Here is a 25822-nt window from a genome sequence, read left to right as displayed (position 1 = left end):
GGTCAGGGGTGATGGGAGTTGTAGTCCACCACATCTGGAGGACACTAGATTTCCTCCCACTGGGTTAGGGCATCAGTGCAAAACCTTTCCTGAGAATGGATGTTCTGCACATCAATTCACAAACTAGCTAGAAATCCTCTGAAGCAAGGACTCCCATACAAATCTCCTATGAAAGGTGTTTGTCTAAATGAAATAATTGCTCAAAGCTAGAAGGCTAAGATTTTTAATGGTTTCTGATTTGTATATCAGAAAACCATCCTTGTTATTCTCTTGATCTAGACCAGGCAGTTTGGGGATGCCTGATCTAGACTGCCCTGAGACTTTTAAAGCTCTCCCTGACTTTCCTAGGATGGATACATCAGTCCATTTAAAATACAACTATGCAACCAAAATGTAGGCAGCGTAGTTGCATGATATTGCATGATATATGACGCTGTGCTTATTTCTCAGTGGTCTGAATGAGCAGGAATCAGAAGGTTATTCCCACTGTATCATCATTGCAATCAGAATCCTTTTGCCACATCTCCCTTCAAAGCAGAAGTACAAGAGCAACACATACTCTGGGGCCTTGTACAACCGCCACAGATCATTTGCTTGCTGATGCAGCAAATACAATGAATCATAGGCCATGAATGGGTTACACAATTTGCCGATGATGATGGATTTGAGGAAGGTTATACCCTAAAATAAAATCCTTGCACTTGGTAAAGGAATTGCAATTGATGAGCCGATATAGAGGTCCTTATACATGTCACGTGAATTGCATCAGATGTGTGTTGCTGTTGCTTTTAAAGCATTTGGTTTAACTAGGGCTGCAGCTGAAAATCACTTACCTGGGGGTAAGTCCCATTGAACTAAATGGGACTTACTTTTGAGTAGACAGGTATACAAAATGCACCGTTCATAATTCTGCTCTATAACTACACATGTCACATATTATTATTGGTTTAATTATAACTTAACTCATATGTTACTAGAGCAGCTTGGGGGCCACTTTCACATGGCTGGATCATATAAGCTCTCTTACCCTGAATCAGACCCACTGGTCCCTCTATATATTGCCTACCCTGACTGGCAGCGGCTCTTGGGGGGGGGGGGTCAGACAAGTCATCTTTGGCAGCCCTGTCTGGAGATGCTGGAGATTGAACCCGGGACATTCTACATGCAAGGCAGATGCTCTACCCCAAGCTATTGTCCTTCCCCACCCTGCTTGAATAATGGAGGTAAAGATCAAATGACGCAGTTCTTTTGTGGTTGGCTGTGATGGTCTTTCCCCTCTTTTCTTCCTAATGCAAGCCCTGCAGAGGGTTGATTCCAAGGGAAAGGGAAACATATAAAGTACCTGATCCACATAGATCCTTTTTTAAAGACTTCACTGGAACAGCTTGAGCTCCAGCTGTACAGCAGTGACTCCTGCAACATTCCAGAGATTGGGAATCTGTGGTCCTTTTGATGTTGATGAACTACAACCCCCATCATTTTTGGCCACTGGCCATGTTGGCTGGGATGGATAGGAGTACAATAGTCTCTGGAGGGTCATACCGGTAGTTCCCTATCCATAGTATATGTGATCAAAGATCAAAGCATCTAGATTTGTGCGGCACGTTGCTTTCTAAGATGTCTATCGCATAGCCTGCAGAAATTTCCCTATTTCTCTCTGGCACAAGTGATTTTTACAAAGGAAATACAACTGGCAACGGGAGATTTAATCAAATTGTAATTTGAATCAGGAGGGGGAAAAGCCAGTAAGGCTTTCTATTTTGTTCTATAAAGATCAGTGTAATAAAGTATGGTGCCTATTGAAGAACTTGAGTGGCTGTGCTATTCTGGTAGCTAACAGGGCACATTTCTGAGGTTGGCTCTTCATGCAACATGCAGAAAATGGTTTTCATATTGCCACATTCAAACGTGCTTTGGAGCATAGCTGCCAAGTTATCCCTTATTTTAAGGGATTTTCCCTTATGCTGAATAGGCTTCCTCGCGAGAAAAGGAAAAACTTGGCAGCTATGGCTTTGGAGGCCTTGATTTAGCTCCTGAAGTGTATAAAGCAGTCCTAGGTGAGATCATTTGGGGATATATTTAACAAAGTCGCCTATGATAGGGGAGGGTGGTTGTTTGGTGGAACTGAGTAGTGCATTATTCTAAAGACAGGGTGACCTTTAGGGGACCTTGATTGCAAAAAAAAAAAGTTAAGAAAACAGGTTTGCTCTCTCACACTTGAATAATGCAGCAAGCAAAGAAGCACATTTTGTAATAACAATGGAATTGTATTCTGAAAAGATTGGAGGAGAACGCTGCATGTAAATATTTTGCCTTAATTTCTCAAACTTTAAATTGATTTTTAAATACTTTATGTGCTTTCCCCTACTGTATCTGTAACTCACAGGACTCCACGTCAAATTATGCCTTAAGTATGACACAACTGCAATTTAGATACACAGTGTGCCAGTGCCCCCTGCAGCTTGGATATGTTAATTATTTGTGAAGAGCAAATGCTCTTGTTTGGTTTTTTTTTAAAAAAAAAAAAACTGCCTATCAAGAAACATATGATGATGTAAATGCATTTGGATCTGCATGTCTAGCTATAAACCAAATGATTTGAAAGTATTGGACTTATGGTTGTCACCTCATTATTTAAAATGTGAAAGAGCAGATATAAGAGGGACAGTGATTTTTTCTTTAAAAAAAAAAAGGGCAGACGTTTCTTATAGGCTGATTTATTGGGGCATGAGGTGTTTGCAAACAGTTAGCCACTTCATCTGCAGTGGACTAAGACTATGTATGAAGAGAGACGGTAATTCAGTAACAGATCTACATGCCTCGCTTACAAAACATCCTTGGCGTCCCTAGAGATAGTTAAAAGAGATATAGCAGTGCAAGGAGCAAACAACTGCAGAGTATATAAGGGGTGGGACAACTTTAGGCTTGCAGATCTACTTTATCTTTTACTATAACCTTATATCTCCCTGGTGCAAAATAGTGGCTCAGGAGGGATGGCATAAATAAACTAAGAATTAAGGAGAGGGTGCCTCTGAGCACACATTCAAACTAAGACAGAAATCACCTTCCAACCTTCTTTCCACACACACACACACACACACACACACACACACACACACACACACACCAGCAACCTCATTTAGGATGCAGGGAGCCTTTTAGTTATTGATGTTGGCAGAGTGTGACCATAGAAAGCAGGGATGGAGAAATCTGTGACCTGCCAGGTGCTATTGGACTACAACTCCCATCATCCCTGAACATTGGGCTATGCCAACTGCAGCTCATGGGAACCGGAGTCCAGCAGCACCTGAAATCCCTGATATAGAGAGAGTCTCATTGCAGAAAATGCATTTTCCTATCATGAAATACATCAGGGACTAGAACGTATGTTGCTTTTGCAGAAAAGGTTTCCTTTAACAATACAAAATGGGAACAGATCTTCACAATACCAGAAAAATATATGAAACTTTACATTGCATCTTCATTCAGTCTCAGAGTATTGAGAATTTTAAGCAATCTCAGAATAGGGACATGAACTTGGATGACTCAGAGACATTTTTAAAAAGTATTGTGTGCCCATCCTTTTCAAGACTTCAGCAGTATGTGATGTCCCAAACAATCTGGCGCAGTGACTACACATTGTATTTCTATCCCTAATTTGTCCCAGAGGGAAGAAAAGCAATCTATAGTACCATTATGAAGAATTGCCAAAAGGATAGAAGATCCTTGTAAGAATGGGATGCAAAATGATATCATATAATAACTGTCCATCTACCTTCAACTTCTAAAACTGCCTTGCTTTTATTAATAAGAGATGACAAGCAGTGACTCAGGCAAATACAGCTCACCTTGGGTGGTAGTATATTGAATGAGGAAAGAGGTCAGCTAACATTAAAGGCAGCACCAATTGATCACTTGGCAGGTGGCCTGAAAAAAGGAACTGGGTTGTTAGAATTAAGCAATTTAAAATAATTGTCTCTGTAAATAGATCTGTTCAATTTCTGTGCATTATTAACACTGGAGTTATTTCATTATCATTCATTCTGCAGTTGCAAGTTAAATTTGCCTTTCTGGATCTGATTTTAAATATGGGAAATTGTTGAATCAGAGTGGTTCAGAAAGTTGTGTTGAGAGAAGGTGCTACAGCACTAACAATAAAACATGTGTTTTTATTTGCAGTCGAGAAAGACCTGAATGGAACAGTTCACAGCTGTCCCAAATTTTGAAATTAAGTATTACCCAACTAATTCAGGAAAGGCAAATAAAGATTGCTATCTACTCAGCTATGAATTGGCCAGTGGAATAATCAAATTGCAATTATTGCAGCAATCTGTAAAAGGGGTGAAAGAACTACAGTATATGACTTATCCATGTCTGTCACTCTAAATAGATCTATATTTAGTTGAAGAGATGGTGGAAATGGAAACATTGCCCTCTGATACAGAAATGTTTCCTGTGCATTTATAGTTATTTATTTTAAACATGTGGAGTGGAGTTGTTATGTCGTGATTGTGATTTCAGCTCTTCGTGAAGTCAGCTCAGAATAGTGATTCAGCATACTAGCAAGGAACTGCTAGGAGTCAAGTATAACAAGAACAGTCTTCTTTATTGCAGTAGGAATCTTGACTGGCTGGAGGGAAAGGGTGAGCTCCTTTTATACTCTCAGGAGCAGGGGTTGGGGAAAGGATACATTTAGATTTTGGCGGGAACCTATCAGAGTGAGGATCCAAATTGTGCTAACAAGTTAACCAATAGCAACTGTCACCGCACCCATTTGAATCGCCCAGGAGCGGGAAAGGTAGTTACAGGACTAGCAGAGAAACTCATGAACACAGATTAAACCAATACATAACAGGAGTGTTATGTGAGGGGAGACTGTGTTAAGGGAAATGCACTCTGCACTTGCTCAGAGGCACACTTATCAGTTCCTGTTTCTTCTTTTGTATGTTCTGGGGCTGAGACATGGCACTGAAAAGAGAAGTATTGGCTAAGTTTTGTTGAGTCCTGTTCTAATAGTTAATGACTTAGTCTGAAATCTTCCTTGCACAAATGCAAAACGCCTCCAGCAACAAGTGTGATTTTCTCCACCCCCTCACTATCTAGGATTGCATAACTAACAACCCTTCTTATATGCCAGGCATGTCCAACAGGTAGATTGTGATCTACCAGTAGATCACTGGATGTCTGTGGTAGATCACTGCTAGATCACTGGCACCCCTAAAAAAACCTCCCTAAAAAAAGCTGAACTATGACCTGAAGCCCTAAACAAAAATGGGCCTCCCTCCCTACTAAAAGAAGCTCAACAAGTTTGACCTAAACCCCCCAAAACCGGGCTTCCCTTCCTTAAAAAAAAACTTAACAGCTTTGACCTGAACCCCCAAAAGGGGGTAGATCACTCCCAGTTTTTAACTCTGTGAGTAGATCAGAGTCTCTTGGGAGTTGGCCACCCCTGTTATATGCAATGTATTTCAAAGCATAATGTATAAAATACCTGCTGTTGATATTATTTGAGCAGTAAATGAATTGCTCAGTCCTTTTTGCTTAATGTACCAAAATCAGCACTTGTGACCAGGGCATCCAACTGTGTGGAATTCTTTGTGAGGCCTGACTAACTGGCTTCATTTAGTAGGTCTGTGCAAACGCTTCATCTGCATAGTGGGGCAAGGCAGGTGTATTCAGACTGAAGTGGGGGGGCCCCCCAGGCGAAATTCACACACCAAAGTACAGTAATCCAAAGTGATTCAGGTCCTGCAGGATCTTTGGAGATATTTTAAAAAATGGTAATCTAAGTCATGCAGCCACTAGCCAAAATGGTTGGGGAGGGGGTTGAAATGAAAATATATAAAGGAATAGGGGAGCTGGCATTCATTCACTGAGAGGTCTTGTCTTCCAAGCCATCACTAGAAACTTCCTCAACATTCTCCAGGCACAGTGCTTGTGGGGTGGGATGTTGATTCTATAAAAGCAAGTGAACAAGGTGATTTGAGGGGAAGGTGGGCAGCTTTCTGCACTTATGCCTGAAGAAAGCAGACTATCAAAACCCATTAAAGTCTGGTTCCAGACCTGGTTTTGTCCGCAAAACAGACTTCGGCACCCTGACTGATGACCTTTATTGGGAGAGAGGTCTGTTCCAGGGTTGCCCAATATTAAGTCTCCAGTTGTTTTTGGACTACAACTCCCATCATCCTTAGCTAGCAGGGACAGTGGTCATGGATGATGGGAATTGTAGTCCAAGAACAGCTGGACACCAAAGTTTGGGAAACCCTGGTCTATTCTGTCTTATGTGCTGTATGAAACCATTGGGAGATGTCATCCAGAGATTTGGAGCACAGTGCCATCAGTATTCTGTTGCCACACAGCTCTGACTCTCCATTCCATTCCAATCAGGAGAGGCTGTGAAGGTGTTGTACCAGTGTCTGGAAGCAGTGATGGGCTGGATAGGGGCTATAGGCAACTGCCTCCCCATTCAGTTAAAGCTGCCACATACATACTAAGTTTTTATATAGCTACTTTGTGGCTCCTGATTGTACCCCAAAATTCAACATTGCCATTGGAGACAACATTCCAGTCAGCATGACTAGCCAGAACAATCTGAGCAAACACCCACACATTCTCTAGATAGCACCAGGCAACCACAAAGAAATGAATTGTTCTGTTCCCTACTGATCACTGTATTTAGCAAACACATTAAAATGTCCTTTAGATATGTGGGCTGGAAAACAATGGCTCAGAATCTCCAGGTGGGAATAAGCCATTGGAATAGTAAAAATATATATGATAATTTGTCTATATAATCACACCACAATGCATCTAGAACCTTTGTTATTCAGCTTTCACCTTTGCTGAAGAGGCCCCTCTTCATCCTAACCTTTGACATTTGAGATATATATTTTAAGGACCTACTCTAGTTGTGACTGAAATTTGTTTTAAACTATTTTAATGTTGCATTTTGCATTGTTATGCCTTACCCTCATGGTGAAGGGACCTCAACAATGAAAAACTTTTCATTGCAGAGTTGTGTCCCACCTTGCCTTTCCAATTTTCTTCTCTTTTTCCAGTTAAAAATACAATTTCCCATTCAATAAAAACCCACCAAAGTCTTCCACATTCTTCATCCCTGTTGCTTTCTTTGAAGGGGAGCGTCCAATTTCATTTTACTTTTCCAGTGGTTACGGTGTTGTATTTCTCTTTCCAGTTTGCCAAATCACTTTCAACACAAAAGGATGGCCACCTGGTTTCAGGTGATGATCTGCCCCAATTCTCATCCTTTCTATCCTTTCTCACTCCCTATGGTGGTTTATTGTGGGCTGAGATTCCCTCTTTCACTGGAGGAGTGACATGTAACTGAGGAGAAGTATGAGTACTGTTTGGAGCAAATGGGTTGTTAAAAGCACTGCTCGAGTGAAAAAGTATTTGGAACAGCTCTTGCCCTATTCCAGACAGGACAAAGAGAATTACAAATCGAGCTATACTTGCCCTATGGGGGCCACGCTTATATGGCTCATTAGCTGAATGAAGGATTCTGACAATTATTACTCTCTGCGGATAGGCAGAGTTATCAGGCACAAATGGCTGTAAGAGAAGGCTTTTCCTCACCATAAGCTTTAATTAAAATTGCACAGAAACTTCCACTATGGAACTGAAGTTACAAATGTGAAATGTCAGCCCAACCAGAAGTCAATGGGGCTTGCTCCCCGATAAGCATGCACAGGGACTGCAACCTAAGGCAGACTTTTTTTAAAAAATGCATATACTTATAAAAATACATAATGATGCTTAACCATTCATGATGACTGCTTCAAAACCCACATAAATGTGACTGCTCATCAGTTCCTGTATTAAATGCAAAACACAGACAGGCGGATCTGCATGTTTGATTTTTCAGAACTGTATCAAGTTCTTTGCATTAGTACCTACTTACTACATTGACACAAGTAAAGTATGGTGAGTGGTATAGATGCAGTTTTTGTGGACACGACCAAGATTCCAGAAGTACTGTCTTGTTGCTGTTCTCACCCAATTGCAGCAGGCATGGGAATATCCAATTTTCACAACTCTGCTTCAGTTCTCTTTGCTGGCTTGACTCCAAGAAATCTTAAACTGTACAAAGACAAGTACAGAACCTCCAGGCTAAGCATAATTTCCCCCTGGGCAGAGGTGGCCTTGGAATGCCAGCTCCATTTTGTGGAATCTTACACACTCTGCAGAATTAAATCAGAGGGGCAATGTGTGATGTTTCCCCATCTCAAAACAAATTCACAGTATATAAACTAGCCTATCGAGGAGAAGACTCTCTCCCTGTTGGGACTTTTCCACATGCAGGGGAAGTTTGTCCATTTTTTAAATATCAAAGAGTATTATGAATGCAGTCATACACCTGTGTGCTGAAGAGGTACAATCCAATAATTTTGCTAGCTCCCTTGACTACTATAATGGATCCAACCGCTTACCTCCAATTAATAATGTAGTGGACTCACCCCGCTAACTGCCCCCTATTAAATATAGTGTGCACACCTCACTGTACCCCAATTACATAGAGTTTTACAATTCACTAGAGGTTTTCTTGTGGAGGACTTGTGTGAGGGGAAACTTAGATATAAAGTCTCAGGCAGGCGTGGAACAAACAAGAAAAGTTTATTTTCAAGAAAAGAAGTTGGGGAAACAAAGTTGGGTCAGTAATTGCGTACTTTCAGTTATTTACTTTAACTATAAGATGTCTCCGGCTTAAACACAGTGTTACAGTCACAGCTTCTCTTCACCTCGCTTTACTCAAAATCAGTTGTTATACTTCCGTTTCTGTTACTTAGTTATGGGAGGTAGTTCAGTTAAATACTTTTAATATAACACGGCTTCCTTCACAGAATTAATACCCTGGCTCATGAGAGAGGGGCACTTTTCCTCTGTTACCCACTCTATTAACAGTCCCACTCTGGAGGTTTTCCAACTAGTGTAACAGACCCAGGGGGTCACCCAACCCCTTGTTACTGGTTTGGGAGTCCTTTGTACCTAGCCCCAGGTAGCCTGAATTCCCACAGGTTCTACCTCTTCTGGCTCAGTCACAGCCCTCCCAGAACACTCCTGTCTGTATACCTTCCCAGACCTTCAACACGATCTCCCTATCTAAGCTGCAAGGCTCTGTCCTCCTGCTATAGTCTCCTCAGTGTGGATGTTCAACTCAAATCTGAACCAGTTCTCCCTCCGTCCAATCCTGTCCTCCTCCCTATCTCACTCCCAAACTCCCCATCTCAAACCGAGCCCTATCTCTTAACCTGAACCTTATCTCTCAACTCAGTTCCAGCCCTAGCTCTTACCCTGAACCCTGTCTAACATCTCGAATCAAGCCCTATCTCACTCTTAACCTGGACCTTAGCCCTATCTAACTCTCTCCCTCAGAAACTGCTCCTTTTATTCTCCCTCTCCCAAAGTGCTACTCCTCCCTGCTCTGTGACTACCTGCCTTTGTGGCCAATAATTTCTGGGGGTCTGCATTGTCAGACTAAAGTCTGGCTCAGCAGTCAGTCACAACTATATTCTGCTTAACATTAAGAATGGTTCTCTGTTTCCCTAGAATGGAGACGCAGAGTGTGGAGAAATCTTTTCTTTTCTTTTTTTTCTTTTTTTAGGTAAAATTTTGATTTTAAAACATATAAATGCCTTTATCTACAACATAGTTTGGAAAGTGGTTTGTCCATCTGTTCTCTATCCGTTCAAACACATATAGATATATTGTTGCCAAACTGGGCACAATGGTTCCCAAGATGGAGGCGCCAGTTTTCCTCTCTGCGATACCACTGGATGCCATTTTGCATCAAGATGGTGGATCAGAATGTTCCAAACTGTATACATTCTTACTTAAAGTAACTATTTTAAATAAAATATTAAACTTTGGTTTTTCTTTATATTTGTATCTCTGAGCTGTTTTTATCCTGTGCTTAACCATAGCTACTGGTATGTACCTGAGGAAGAAAACTGTGTTTTATTCTGTGGAAGAAGAAGTAATAAGTCACAGCAAGAAAAAAAACTAAAAGTGTGAGATACCCCCTTAATAATGATGGTGAAGAGTCTCCACAAAGAGTTGTGACAGTTCACTTGTCAAGCATACAAAGGAACTGCCAGAAATCCTAAACTGGATACCCACATCTTCACTGTGCATCAATTTAATTTATTTAATCTCCATAGCTCAGGAAAGTGTGTGGACTTGAATAAGTATATTTTGAGAGATCTGTTTCAAGCATCTTTCTTAATTGTGTCTGGAAGAAGAGTGATGTAGTTGCCTGTTCAGAGGTCTCGAGAGTTACATCTGCCCTCAATTTTCTGCATGGAATACATGAGGGAGCACTTTGTTGTTAAGGACATGTAAACATGAAGGTATGAGGACACTATACTGTAGCAGATCAGCAGTGTTAGTAACGTTGGTAGATTGGCTATGATTGATGAACTTGCTGCAATCTAGCTACCTGAACAAAAAAGGGGTTAGTATGCATTAATTTTCTTCCCAATAGCTGTAGGACTAAGTGCCAGATTTTCTTACATAAATTTTATGCTGGTTACAGAAGCCAAATTTCCATCCGCTACAAACACAGATTACAAGCATCTGTTCATGTGATTACAAACTTGATATAAAGTGACGTTTCTCATTCTGTAAGCAATTCCTAGAGAGGCACTGCAGAATGCCAAAACTCTGCTTTTCTCTCTGGTACAGCTGTTGTTAGGAAATGAGAAGATGTTATCACTGGTGTAAACAGTCATCAGCTATTTTAAATTCCCAAGGGCCTAATTTTTGGTTTTGGATCATTTGATGCTACCCACTGTGTCTTAAACTACACAAAATCCCATGTGTCTGAAATTACAGTGATCAAGCCAAAGAAGGGAATTGTAAGCCTATTTAAAAGACTAGTAGCATATATGTCTTTGATTCTTAAAGACCCAGCAGTCACTTGAGATATGTTCTGTAATGAATCTGCTAAACTAGCCAGATATTTGCATAGCTACTACTGTATGAACTGGCCAAACCTTTCAGATTTGCATCTGCCTTCCTCACTTGAAAACCTTGTCTACTGTATAAAAGGCCCTTTCAATGTGGTTGTGCTTCATGTTCATCCTTTGGCAAATCCAGGAGACAGCCTTCACTGATGTTTCATTAGGTGGGAAACACATAGTTCAGGGCTTTTCTGTATAAGGGAGACAGTGGTAGGGTGACTCCAATAGGTGGCGGTTCCTGGAAGTTCATGTCCTATGGGTCACCTAAAACATACACACCCAGAGCTGCAGTGGGTTGAGTGGTGGATTGCTCCCCTTGTCTCTTCATAATTCATTTAAGGAGCAGCGAAGCAATTTTAGACCCTGAGCTTGGTACCCCACCCCCCTCTCTCTCTCTCTCTCTCTCTCTCTCTCTCTCTCTCTCTCTGTGTGTGTGTGTGTGTGTGTGTGTGTGTGTCAAGATGTTGAGGCGCGAGGGGAGCAAAAGAGAAGGGATGGATTTAGGGAACACAAAGGAAACTGGTGGTTTTAAACAACAGCAGAGGTCTGAATAAAACAGGAATGGAGTTAAAACAGAGGTGGAAAGTGGTGGTTTTAAACAATGACAAAGGTTTAAGTAGAGTGAGCAGGGGGTAACACTGGGCAGAGTGGCACTTTAAACAAGATCTGAGAATAGCAAGTAGAGCATTGGGCAAGTCTCTCCTGTGTTCGCTTTTTTGGTGCTGGCTTTTCTTTCTTGTCTATCTCTGCTGTTTCTCCTTTCTAAAATTGTTTCATTTGTGTGTGTTTTGTGTGTGTGTGTGTTTTAAAGCAAGCCCCAGTGTCACTCCATCCCTGCTTTACTCAAACCTCTGCCGTTGTTTAAAACCACAGTTTTCATCTCAGTCTCCCTCCACGCACCCTCCTTACCCAGACTTCTGAAATTGTTTGAGAAGAAGGGAGTAAGAAGGGAGAGATACTAAAAGGGGTGGGGCGGTGGGGAAAATGGCTGTTTTAAATTATCCCTCTTCCATTCCACTGAGAGATAGCCTATGGAGTCTTCAGATACTCCATAGTACTTTCCCACAAAATAGTTTATTCCTGGTAGGATGTGTTGTTTTCAACACATAGTAGTTTAGAAGAGCTATTTATTAAAAAAACTCATATATGTACAGCATCCATCAAGTGACCTTCACCTTCTCTAACTAAGCATGCTAGATGAAAGGCTTACTCTTGAAATTCTATTTGCTTAAAGATAAAGTGACATATCTGCATGGGTGTATGTGCAAAGGGGGGTGCATAATGAGAGAGAGAGAGAGGACGGGGCATGGAAGTGAGGGGTGGACTGTGGGCAAGGGAGAGTTGAAAAAAGGAGGAAGGAAGTGATAGGGAAAGCGGGGTGAAAGTGATAAGTGTGTGTGTGTGTGTGTGTGTGTGTGTGTGTGTGTGTACGTGCGTGCGTGTGTGCCACAGAGACTTTAGGATAGTGGAAAAGGCATGTAAATGGGGGTGATCTGTGGGCAAGGGAGAGTTGTGAAACGAAAGAAAGAGGGTGGGGGGGAAACTGCCAGCTGAGCTCCTGCAGTGTGCATCTAAAAGGGAAATTTGTTTTGCATTAAAATCGTTAAAGATCTGGGCACAATTTAATTACAATTCTTCCCTTCCTGCTACATTTTATGCCAGCAATAAGCTTGAGCTCCTAGGGTATGAGATCCTAAATACCAACCTTGTATGTACAACAGGCCACATTTCCCTTTTCACCCATTCTTGTGCACATTTACTGGGCAGCAAGTTCTTTGTCTGAAGTAAGTGTGCATAGCATAGTAGCCTTAATTCTTTCAAATTCTTTCATTTTTTTTAATGAAAAAAATTAGCACAGCTGCACATTAGCCTAAACATTAACCTATAGCAGCCCCAAAGTTGGCTGAATAGCATCATTTCAGTATTGCAGAATAGAGGGGAATAATGGGGTGAGGAAGGGAAATCAGTGTTGTCCATTTTGTGCGTTTTTGCTGTGCACTGCCGAAGCTTCCAACACCTCAATTACTAAATGCCTTTTAAACGCTTCCTAGCTCTTTATTCAAATAAGCATTTTAGTTAAACCGTTTGGAGTCAGGAGTATTACTTATTCATAGCAATTGGAATGAATTCTGAAAGCAGTTGCAGATATTTGCTCCATTGATGACCTTGCACAGGCATTTTTCCATGAAAAGGGGCTAACTAAAAGGAGGTCTGGAAGAAACAATTGGGCACCTTTTAGAAGAAAGATTCTGAGAGCAATAGATCCCTATTTGGAAAAATCAACAAAACCAGACAGCAGCAGAATCCTGTTGTTTTCTTCTTCAAGGTAGTCTCCTTTAGACTCTCAGTAAGGGGACTGGGAAACTATAGGAGTAAGATGGAGATAATTGTGGGAGTGGGGTCTATCTGGTTTGCAGTCTGTGAGGAACACTGAATCCAGCCTTGCTTTTGAATTTTCAGCTGGTGCCCATTGCCAGGATTGCCTGAGTGGTGTAGGTGCATTTGAGCTGGCTCTCTTATTGTTTATTTTAAATGATATTCTTAATTATTTTACGATGTCTCGGAGCTGTGGCCCTCCAGATGTTGTTGGACTACAACGTCCATAGTACTTGACCGGGTGGGATTGTTGGAGTCCACAACATCTGGAGGCTCGCAGCTCCCTCGTTCCTCTCTTCAGATTCATTAGCATGGCAGAGCACAGGTTTCTAAAATAAAGATGGCAATTTTGCGCACACTTGCTTGCAAGTAATTTCTGTTGCGTTCAGCAGCCTGTGCTTCCAAGAAAACATGCATAGCAATGATCTATAGCAAATAATTCCAGTTCTGCACCCACGTTGGCTGGTTCCAGAGACAATTAATCATCAATTAAAATGATTGCAATGCAATTAAAAGGCATCTTTGTATTTATGTGATACGGCCAGATTTGCAAACCAAACTGGTACATCACTTCCCCCCCCCCCCATTTCCTATCTTGACTGATGTCTTTTATAAAAAAGAAAATGTTTAATTGGCTAGACATTTATAAATTAGATGAACAAGTTGTGCTCACAGTGAATGCTGTTTTTAATATCGATACATTTAGTGTTTAGGAACGTTTTACTGTGCTTAATGTGTTTCATTTGTTGGAAGCTGCCCAGAGTGGCCTGGGCAACCCAGTCAGATGGGCAGCATATAAATAATAAAAATTATTATAGTATTGCTCAGGTGTGAACCAGACATATTTTCATATCAATATAATTTAGGTGTTATTATTAATGTCTATAAAACATCTATTTATTAATTTATTTTACTAGATTTATATGCCGCCCTTCATCAAAAGATCTCAGGGTGGCTCACAAGATAACTTCTATTCAGATACGCTTCTTAAAATACAGGGTAGCAGTTGTTTTTATTTGATGTAGTTTTATTAGATCTTGCTAAAATTATTTGATGTTGATGATGTATAATCAAATTATTGCAGAACTTACAATGTATCTTGACATTAAAAAGTAAAGGTAAAGGACCCCTGACAGTTAAGTCCAGTCGCAGACGACTCTGGGGTTGCGGCGCTCATCTCACTTTACAGGCCGAGGGAGCCGGTGTTTGTCCGCAGACAGTTTTTCCGGGTCATGTGGCCAGCATGACTAAGCCGCTTCTGGCCCACAATGGAACACCGAAACCAGAGCAGTGCATGAAAGTGCCGTTTACCTTCCCGCCGGAGTGGTACCTATTTATCTACTTGCACTTTGACGTGCTTTCGAACTGCTAGGTTGGCAGGAGCTGGGACCGAGCAACGGAAGCTCACCCCATCACAGGGATACAAACCGCCGACCTTCTGATCGGCAAGCCCTATGCTCTGTGGTGGCCACCCGTGTCCCTTGACATACAATACATCAAATTATTTCATGTATTTGGATATTTTGCTGAATATAGCCTTGCTTTAAGTTTAGGGGAAAAAATAGTATAAATATCCCTTCCTTTCAGTATTTGTCCCTCTTTCCTTTGGAGGCCCATACCACCTTTTTACTACTAGATATTATTATTATTATTATTATTATTATTATTATTATTATTATTATTATTAAAATTTATATACTGCCCTATACCCAGGGGTCTTAGGGCGGTTCACAGAACACATAGACTTGCTGAATCAGGTAGTACTGATTTAATAAGGGTCTCTTGGCAATGTGTCAATACTTTAGAACTGTGGTGATAGCTTGTATTTTATGTTTTTAACCTTATGAATCTTTTTTGTAATGCTTAAGTCCTTCTGAGTAAAGGAAATATATTGGCAAAACCTATGTGCCTAGAGACCTATCCTTGAATCCTAAATTTTCTGTACACTTATATGGAAGAGGGCTAGCAATCCCCCTTTAACATGGCATCTGTTACAAAGAAAACTGGGGTGATAAACTCCACTTTCAGACCCAGTGTAGAAATCAGACTTAGTTCTCCCTTTGAACAAAGCGATTTGTCACAGAGCTAGCTATGCAAAGGGTATTATTTTAGTGTCTGTAATAGAGGCTCAGTATTTTGTGAACTGACCACTGATTCTTTAGCAAACAAAGCATTCCTCACATCACCAAATGGATGCAATACCCCCTTTCTATAATGCAAATAATACTTTTTTCCCCACTGGGTAGATTTATTAAAGGCCTGAATCTCCTGAAGACATCTGGCTTTATGTTAAGTGTTCCATGTGTTTTGCTTCGATAAGGGCATCTCGGTGTTTTTGTATTTCTTGCTAGCTATCCTGCCTGACATTTGTTCTGTCCTCATAATCAGCCACAGATTATTTTGCATGCTGAGAGTCTGGCAGTTACGCTGGAGCAGATTTACAACTTCTGCTTTCAAATATGATTGGAATACTGGGGCTGCTATTCAAGGGCCACCAGTGCTGTTTCCAGGGATTCTGAGAGAAAGCTATAAAAAAAAAATCTGTCCCACATCCAGTGGTGCAGCTAGGACTGGAACTTGGGGCTGAAGCCCAGGCCCCACGGCTCAGAATTTTGAATCCATAGTGCTGTTTGTCAGAGCAATACAATATATGTATTGTAGTAGTAATCTTCCTAAGAGGATGGGGCTTGTGTGTATTTGTGTGGTGTGCTTTATGCTAGCCTGCTTGAAAGGAAGAGTAAATATCTTCTTTGTGGTGGAGACTGAGTTACTGCAATGTGTTCATAAGAAGAGCCCAGCTGGATCTGACCAAATATACACCCAGTCCAGAATGCAGTTTTGTGTGGCTGCCCTGTGCCCTCTGAGCTAATCTACTGTCCTCAGGTGCAATGGGAGGTGCTGTCCCATTTTTAGTGCTGAAGTAAGATCTGACCAGCTTTTATATGTGGAAAATGTACACTATATTGTAATTCACCTCAGGCAGGAAGATGTCTTGAGCCTACCTTTCACCATGGCCAGCTAGGTGCCTGTGCTAAGCTCTTCAACATGATATGGCAGTTACAGGTAGGTAGCCGTGTTGGTCTGAGTCGAAGCAAAATAAAAAAATTCCTTCAGTAGCACCTTAAAGACCAACTAAGTTTATATTTTGGTATGAGCTTTCGTGTGCATGCACACTTCTTCAGATACACTAGAAACAGAAGTGTCAGACCCTATATATATATACAGAGGGTGGTGGGGGTGGGTGGGTGGGAATGGGAGATGGGCTGATGGGAGTGGTAAACCTGTGGATGGCTGTTAATGGCTGCTGATGGTTGCAATTAGTCCTGGGCTGAGGTGCTAAAGAAAGCTTGATCATGCATAATGAGATAAGAATCCGATGTCTCTATTCATCCCAGGTGCTTCCATGGTTTTAAGCTTGGTAATGATTTCCAATTCAGCAACTTCCCTTTCCAGTCTGTTCCTGAAATTTCTCTGTAATAAAACAGATGCTTTGAGATCTTGTATAGAATGTCCTGGGAGATTGAAGTGTTCTCCTACTGGTTTTTCAGTCTTATGGTTCCTGATGTCAGATTTATGTCCATTTATCCTTTGGCGTAGGGTTTGGCCTGTTTGTCCAATATAGAGAGCTGAAGGGCACCGTTGGCATTTGATGGCATACACATCAAACTATTGCTGATATGGCAGCAATAGTCACCCTCCTGACAGCTGACACCCAGCAGACCACTGCCTCTGAAGATGGGGGGCGGGCTTTTTGAACCAGTCACAAATGTTTCATGTAAAATTAATATTGTCTCACAGATTTCCTCCATCTGAAGAAACACCGATGGATGTCTCTGGCACTGTTTCTGAAGCACTCAAGTCAGCTTTGCCCTCACCTGCTCGTCCAGTCTCGTTGTCAGTCTGCCAAGAGAATTTGTGTCATAATGGAGGGACATGCCATCCTATCAATCTTCCTGATGGCGTCAACTCGTTTCAATGTGACTGCCCTCTGCATTTTACTGGACGCTTCTGTGAAAAAGGTAATGGTGCTTCACACTTTCCAGCTGAGAGAGGGATATTTCCCTGGCTCTGTTACCATCCCTCCCTAGAATGTGTGGAGTTAGTTCCCTGGCATTTGAGGCAATGTGGTTGTGTAGAATCACCACCTGACTTGGATCAGGGATGCACCAGCTTCTGCCACTGAATTGTTCATGCTGGCTTCATCCTTGTATAACTGTGACTATAGATGCCTGACCTGTATTATTGGTGTTTCTCATTGTACTAAAATTAAATCTTAAGCAGGGTTATGTCCAGAAATATATTCCAGTCACACAAACCCTTTAAAGGCAGGAAAGATTATTTATTTATATCCTCCTTAAAGGCCCAAATAGGGTCTATGTATTTACACATACAAAATCAATTATAAAATCCATACATGATTAAAATACTCAATAAACAATTCCATCAAAACATCCATAATTTAAAAGCGCAGTAAAGCAAGCCAGTTAAAAAGCATAACAAACTAGAAGGCAAAATGATTAGACCACAAGTTCTACGTTCAGAGGAATGCTTTCCTAAACAGGTGTGTCGTCTAGAAGTGATGGAATGCCAATACTGATGGGGCTTCCCATATTTCAGCTGGAAGGACATTCCACAGTGCTTGGTGCCACCAGTGAAAAAGCCCAAAAATAATGGGCTGTAATCAGGCTTTGAAGTGTGGACAAATGCAGGGCATCTGTTAAAAAAAAAAACACAGCACCTTCTGACATGCAAGTGGCTACTGATCATAGCTGTCAAGTTTTTCCTTTTCTCGCAAGGAAGCCTATTCAGCATAAGGGAATTTCCCTTTAAAAAAGGGAGAACTTGACAGCTATGCTACTGATCTGCTTCAACCTTGAAACTATGCCAATGGACAGAACACAAGCTAGAGGATGCTGAGCTTTCCTAAATCTCATTGATTTGAACACGGCCTCGGTGCATTTATTTACTTTTTAATCAGTGGATATACTCATTGTTCTCATGTGCAGAGTAAGCAAGTTCTGCTGACACTGCAGGTGCTTCACGTACAGGTGATATTTCTTGCACAGGTGCTGTCCATGCACTTAGGTGAAAACTGCTTGTGTAAAAGGTAAAGGACCCCTGGACAGTTAAGTCCAGTCAAAGGCAACTATGGAGTGCAACACTCATCTTGCTTTTCAGGCTGAGGGAGCCGGCATTTGTCCACAGACAGCTTTTCGGGTCATGTGTCCCACATGACTAAACTGCTCCTGGCGCAACGGGACACTGTGACAAGTGCCAGAGCACACGGAAATGTCATTTACTTTCCTGCTGCAGCAGTACCTATTTATCTATTTGCACTGGTGTGCTTTCGAACTGCTAGGTTGGTAGTAGCTGTGACAGAGCAATGGGAGCTCACTCGTTGTGGGGATTCGAACCACCAACCTTCTGATCAGCAAACACAAGAGGCTCAATGGTTTAGACTACAGCCTCAACTGAGGAAAGTGCTTGTTCTACAAATTTGGAAGCCCATGCTCTCCTGCATCATATGACTGTGCACTGGGTAAATCAAATCCTTGTGCAGTTTTCACATGTGACACTGTTGATCTTGTACACTGCAGTCATGTACACCACCTAGGTGGGGGCAGGGAGGATGTTTAATGTAAAGCAACTCTTACTAAGATCCAGGGGAGTAGTTTGAGGGGCTTTACCTGATCTTGGTAGCTTTTCCCAGCTCAGGATAAGCAGTCTGTCTGATCTCTATTGATGGAATGCCAGGGAAGAGAGCTCTTCTCAGACCCCTTCAGAAAGCATCGACAGAGGGGGAAGCGGGCTAGAGATAGTAGAGACATTCTGCTTTACTTGATTCCATTGCACAGTTGATAAAGTGCCACAAATCTTTCTCATTTATAATTTCAGCAGCAGCAGCACACCAGTCTAACATAGCTATGCTTCTATATTGAGACACACTAGTGGCTGGTGGTGGGTGTTGTAGCTCTGGGAACGTGCTGCAGCTCTGGAAATCCCACCTCTTGCATTGCACCTCGACAAAGTCAACTGCAGCAATGGGGAAATGAAAGGGAACATTCTGCTGGCTGGGCCCCTCCTGAATCACTCCAAGATAATATGGATTGGAATGATCCAGCCAGAATATTTGGCTTCTTGCTGGTTTCAGTGGGAAGGCATCAGGGGAGAGGAAGCTTTCGTTGCAGAGTCAGAATGGAAGGACATTGTGCTGAAAGTCCTCCGTTCCTTGCACTTATTCTAGACAGGCCAGAAGTAGAGGGGAAATGAATGAGCAAGTGCAGAATGACTATGAATACATGTGAGTTAAGAACCCCGCCGCCATCATAAACACCATAAATACATTTCTCATTTATGTGGCAGAATAAGTCTGATCTGCTTGGCCCCTGTTTATCTAAAGCAGAGGAAGCAAATGTGTCATCCCCTTTATCGTTGTGGTAAGGTAAAGGTAAAGGGACCCCTGACCATTAGGTCCAGTCGTGACCGACTCTGGGGTTGCGCGCTCATCTCGCATTATTGGCCGAGGGAGCCGGCGTATAGCTTCCAGGTCATGTGGCCAGCATGACAAAGCCGCTTCTGGCAAACCAGAGCAGCACATGGAAACGCCGTTTACCTTCCCGCTGTAGCGGTTCCTATTTAACTACATGCATATTGACATGCTTTCGAACTGCTAGGTTGGCAGGAGCAGGGACCAAGCAACGGGAGCTCACCCCGTCACAGGGATTCGAACCGCTGACCTTCTGATCAGCAAGCCCTAGGCTCAGTGGTTTAACCCACAGCGCCACCTGGTTGTGGTAGCACCCCAAAATATTGGGGGGGGAACTTAATAATATAATAAAGCAATACTAATCCATGCTAAATACTGCCTGAGGTGGTTGTGGGGAGGTGTTAAGGTAGGTTAAAATTGCTCTTCTGCTGGTAGAGGGGAGCTCTGCTGGCAGGGAGATATACCCAGGCTGATAGTCCCATGAAAAGCTCTGTGGTCATGGCACTACTGCCAGCAGTGTTTCTGCAGAACTGCAGAGTTACTGCCACAATAGCATCTCTTGCATCCAAAGCTCCCTCATCCCCCTGACCAACCAGTGGATTGGACTTGACAGTCTGTGCCACCCTGTGGGGAATGCATTTTTCCTCCTATGGGTGTCAGTGGGAGGGGAAGTGGTACATAGCAATAATTGCCAGGGAGATTTGAAAAGAGAGTGGGGGGGGGTGCTGTCCTCTCAACTCCTGTTCTGGCTGGAGCAAGCTGGCAGGGCTTTGGGTGAAGGGCTGGCTCTGTCGCAGATCTCTGCACATGCAGAACAATCCTATGGGTCAGGAAAGCAAGAGGAACATTCCTTAAAAAATACCAAAACTATTCACACATGCCACTCTCTTCTTGATCCAGCTTTTGACTTCAGCAGTTTGCATTCTCTTTTTCAATCATATTTAATTTCGCTGCCCGTCTAAGATCCCTGTTCACTTTTAGTTACTATCAGGAATAATTTAATTTTGAAGTTAAAGTAAATTAAATATTGGGGAGATTATGTGTGGGTGGGTGGGTGGGTACGTAAGTTGTTGTTGTTATTTTTTGAGTCAATATCTATTGCTTCTCTGTCTTGTCATTCAACTGTCTTTTATTCCGTTACTTCCCAGAACCTTCATTCCTCTGATATGTTTGGTTCTTTGGCTGTTAGTATCTAAGGCACATTCTTTTGTTGACGCTGGATAATTTCCATTAGCGTTATTGGGAATTACTAGTGTGTAGCAAAATGAAAGAGTGCCCATATTATAATTAAAGCTCTAATATCCTTCTAATAGACTTTCTATTGTATGAAATAAGTACAGGGAAGCCAGAGCCAAAAATGCACTTGCCAGATTGTCAATATATCTGAAAGGAATGGAAACCCAGCTCACAACACTGACTGAAAGTGGGTCATTATACTGTATGTGAATCCAATAAATGACTGGGCTGAACACTATGAGTCTTAGTTAATGATGCCTCAGATGTCAGTATCTGTTGGTTTTTTTATATTAAAAAAAACCCTTTTCCCATGCTTGTTGTAAACTACACAGCATTTGTGTGGTTTAAATTGCCCCTGGTACCGAGACAATCTGCAGGAATTCATCTTACACATTTGTGTGAAGAATGTACTGAAGTTAGGGAAACTTTGTGCAGAAAGTGTGCAACTGGGAACATATTGCAAAGAGAGGGAAAAGTGTACTTCATTGCTCGCTCAGCAACTATTTTTTCTTCAAGGTCATTGTCAGATATCTCCTTCTTTAGATCCCCAAGATCCCCAGAACCCAACATGGCCTCTTAGCCTCAGAGGCTGCCTAGAGTGGGATCCTTACTGCTAGGTCACTAATTGCAGCCAGTCCAGTTTTCTTCCTGCCTTTGCTGTCTTGTCATTTTCCCACCTCCAGCATCTGTTCCCCTCTACTCATAAATTTCCTGGGGCCTCTCTCTCAACCTTCCCCCATCATACCTTTCTCAAAGCTTCTCTGGGCATCTGGTTAATGTTCCACAACTGCTGCCATGGAGCTGCCCCTCAGCCAGTTCACCTGCATTTTCATGTGAATGAGCTGAGAAGAGGGATGTCATGGGAAGCAACTCCTTTGTCCTCTGGTTGGTGAGGAAGTAATTTGTGGGTGCTAGACCAACATCACAGTTCCCACTACTCGAAATACCCTGTCCTGCTGCCATGGACAGCACAAGGTGGGGACCAAGCAGCATTCTTGGGGGGAGCTGGACAATTTCCCCTGCTCCTCATGCAGTGATAGGAATGGATGCAACTGTTGCATTTCTGCCTCACATATTCAAAGCAGAAGCCAAAAACTTTGTCAGGGGGAAGAAGACCATTCTTGCAAGTTCTTGTGTGCAGCAGCTGGTCACTGAAATCCATCAACCACCAACCAACTTCCAATCAGGGCTTTTTTTCAGCCAGAAGTTAGTTCCAGCACCTCTCAGGTGGGTTCCAGCTCCTCTCAGGTGGGCACCATTGCCATTCTAAGAAAACGAGGGATGCATTCATAGTGAGTTCTGGCACCTCATTTCTAGAAAAATAGCACTGCTTCCAATATTATGTAGAAGCTTCTCTTTTATGTACGGATGCTGGAAAGAAAACAAAGTGCAGGTTCCTCACAGTTGCCAAGTCATTTTTTTTTAAAGCTTTAAAAGCAGTGCTATTTTTTCTAGAAAAAAAGAAGTGTCGGAATGCACCACGGAGGCCTCCTTTGTTCTCTTACAATGGCAATGGTGCCCACCTGAGAGGTGCCAGAACGGACTTCTGGTGAGTCCCAGCTGAAAGAAAGCGCTGGTTAAGAATCTTCAAAAGTGATGTCCGAAAGTTTCATAATGGCTAAATAACACAAGGGCACCTCTTTTGATCAACCTTCATTTTGAAAGTAAAGCTTTATTGCTTTTGAGAATGTGGGAAAGACGCAATTGATTTTATTCCATTTTCCCCTCTCCTTTCAAACACAACACAGTATTTCTGGTTCTTACCTTTCATCCAGTGCCATCACTAAAAATAAATAAATAAATGCTTGGGACATTTAAAAAAAACATGACTTTGTGCTTTTATAGCAGAGGCTGAATAAAGCAATTCTGTTAATAATTTCCTCCTCATCAGTGTTAAATGATTTGGAATTAAGTACTACCCTTGGCTTTTTGTTTATTGTCTTTCATGCTGCAACAGATTGTCCAATCCCTAAAGAAAAACAGATCTTTGGTCTAAACTGTAATACAGATATATATTTGCATGTGCAAAACATCCCCCCTGATCTGTTGCTTTTTTTTCTCTTTAAGCCACGGGGAATAGCAGATGGTATGGGTAGGACTGAGCAGAAGGTGTGTATATTTATTGCAAATGATAAAGAAAGGTTCGAAAACATCAAGCCATCTATATAATACCTTTGCATTTGCATATCAAAGAGAGAAAGTGCTTCCAAACCTTCGCCCTCATGCATGTTGTAACCATGGTATTTAAAAGGCCAACTTAAGCTTTCAGTTGGCTCTGAGCAAAGCCTGTGGCTCCGTTAGTGGAAACTACAGGCACCTGTGGTCACTTTTTTTTACTACAGAAAAATCCACATTTGGCCCTGCTTAGTGAATTAGTGAGACTGGCTGCAGGGAGCTTTTTTGAAACAATTTCACCCTTGAAATATATGTCAAGGTCTACAAAGTAAATGTATTGCTGTTGTAGGCAGCAGCTATCCCACCTTGAACAGAAATCTCCAACCAGGTAATGTGTGAGGGGTATTCAAAATCTATGCAGTGACATGGTTTGTCTTTATCTGGGGTTGTACCATTTCAGAATGCATGTTTGCGTGTGTTTTATTTCAGTTCTGTTCCAGATTTTTAATGTGTGTGTGTGTGTGTGTGTGTGTGTGTGTGTGTGTGTGTATACATACAGATTTCATTTATCCTAGTTTTCTATCTGATATGCTGGTTTTCTATGTATAGGTTTGTTGTTGTTGTTTTTTATAAATAAATGAGCATTCAAACATATGAAAAACACACACCCTCCATAGTATAAGATGTTATAGCTCAGCCCAAAGGTTAAGGTAGCCATTACATCTGTAGAGCAGTTTAGAAGCATATTTTCTCCTGAAATACAACTCTTGGATTGAGTATTTAACTAAGATACATAGTCTGCACCCAGTTCTGGCTAATGTAAATATGGTGACTAAGCCTAAAATTGGCTACTTATGCAGCATTCTATGTGGCTATCTTCATGCCCTTGACCCCTCTAGTCATTCAGCTTTAATATGTCTGGGGTAGACCCTTCTAGGCCACAGATTGATACCTTGCTAATATGGCACAGTCACACAATATAACTTGGTTTTAACCAAAGCATCTGCCAAGTGGAGCGTCGTACAGGTGAGCAGTTTTGAGCTCCCAGTCGCAGACTGAGCTTTGTTGAGTTGAATATGGAATTGGCTTTTCCGCTCTGCAACTTTCCTACATTTATGCCCTCTTACTTTGTCTCATTTCTCCAGTGAAGGAAGCATAAGGGCATGCAAACTTACTTTTTGTATGATGTATGTATGCAGATGGTTGTCTGCTACTCTAAAGTTCAGCATGACAGATTTAGATTATCGGTGCTTGTTGCTGCACGGGAAAGCATACGTCTGTGATTATTAATTGTGAGATTAACATTTTTAAACTGGCTCAAAGTTGTAATGATGTTATACATTTTTCCTCTAATAAATAGTGCAGTGAAGCAGTATCTAAATATTGTGCAGTACAACTCAGATAAACCTTTTGTTTTAATATGCTATGTTATCTGTGTACGTTTTTACCTGGCTAAAGTTCAGTGGCTTGCTCCAAACCCTGAATGAAGTGGGAAGTATTTGTTCTAGGCATTTGAGAGCAATTGAGCAGTATTTTTAAGTATATGTAGATTGTTCTGGTTTAAACTGCAAATATGTATGAGTTTAAACATTCTAAAATGTTCATACAAATATGTATGAGCTTGAATATTCTAAAATGGTTGAAGGTAATTAGGGTTTATTATCTTGTAAGTAACTTCAGGATTGCAGCCATAATAGACTCATTACTACTATGGGTTGAGTTCTATTCTTGGGAAAAATTCCTACTGAAATCATTGACACTTCCTTTTGATAGACATAATTAGGTGTTAAGGCTGCAGAAGCTGTCTGGTGGTGTAGGTATATAGCTATTTTTGTTTTTTGTTTATTTGAATCTTTTCCTAGCGTCATGCATGTTGCCATCATTATTTGCATTTTCTTTGGGGTACTTTCTGGAGTATTGAAGAATGGTGTCAGGCCTGATCCAGTGATCAGGCATTTTATATATAATGCCCTATACCAATTTATATTCTTGCATATTTCTGTCACTCTAAGACAGGGATAGAGTATATGTGGTCCTCCAGATGTTACTGGGCTCCCATCTCCCTTCAGCTTCAGTCAGTATGATCAAAGGCCAGGGATGACTGACACACCACCAAATGCAAGGGACTTCCAGGTAGCTCCAGAGATTATTTTAATTCTACACACACAACTAACACAGACAGCAAACTAAAACAATTCTTTGGATGGAAGACACTGACAATACAATTGCTTTTATATGCAGAAACTTTCTCAATGAAGCAACCTTTCTGGATCCCTGCAGGAGTGTCTTTCACTTCAACCTGATAGTAACCTTAATAGTTGAAACACTTGGAAAGGGAAAAGGAAAAACCAAATAGCAAGTGTGCAACCAAGCCACACCACACATTATAGCAGGCTTCCTCAAACTTGGCCCTCCAGATGTTTTTTGGCCTACAGCTCCCATGATCCCTAGTTAGCAAGGCCAATGGTCAAGGGCGATGGGAATTGTGGTCTCAAAATATCTGGAGGGCCGAGTTTGAGGAAGCCTGCATTATAGCATAAGCTGTATTAATTTTCAACAGAAACATTTGGACCTAGTTATCAAAATGCTCCTTTCAAACACAGAATGGGTTTGACTTCACAAGCGACAA

At 41.7% G+C, this 25822-nt stretch overlaps 1 protein-coding gene across 1 annotated transcript in view; it reads left to right on the top strand.

Annotated features, from left to right (window-relative positions):
* The window catches only part of EYS (EGF-like photoreceptor maintenance factor), a 396345-nt gene that overhangs the window by 233528 nt on the left and 136995 nt on the right, over window positions 1-25822 (top strand). The window contains exon 18 of the mRNA XM_088665821.1: window positions 17154-17374. Within this exon, the coding sequence (XP_088521947.1) occupies window positions 17154-17374 (221 nt within the window). The remainder of the gene's footprint in view (window positions 1-17153; window positions 17375-25822) is intronic.

This window comes from Zootoca vivipara, chromosome 3 (assembly GCF_965207765.1).
Source record: "Zootoca vivipara chromosome 3, rZooViv2.hap1.1, whole genome shotgun sequence".
Taxonomy (NCBI): domain Eukaryota; kingdom Metazoa; phylum Chordata; class Lepidosauria; order Squamata; family Lacertidae; genus Zootoca; species Zootoca vivipara.
Note: the sequence above shows the minus strand (reverse complement) of the source record. Positions and strands in the feature narration are given on the sequence as shown.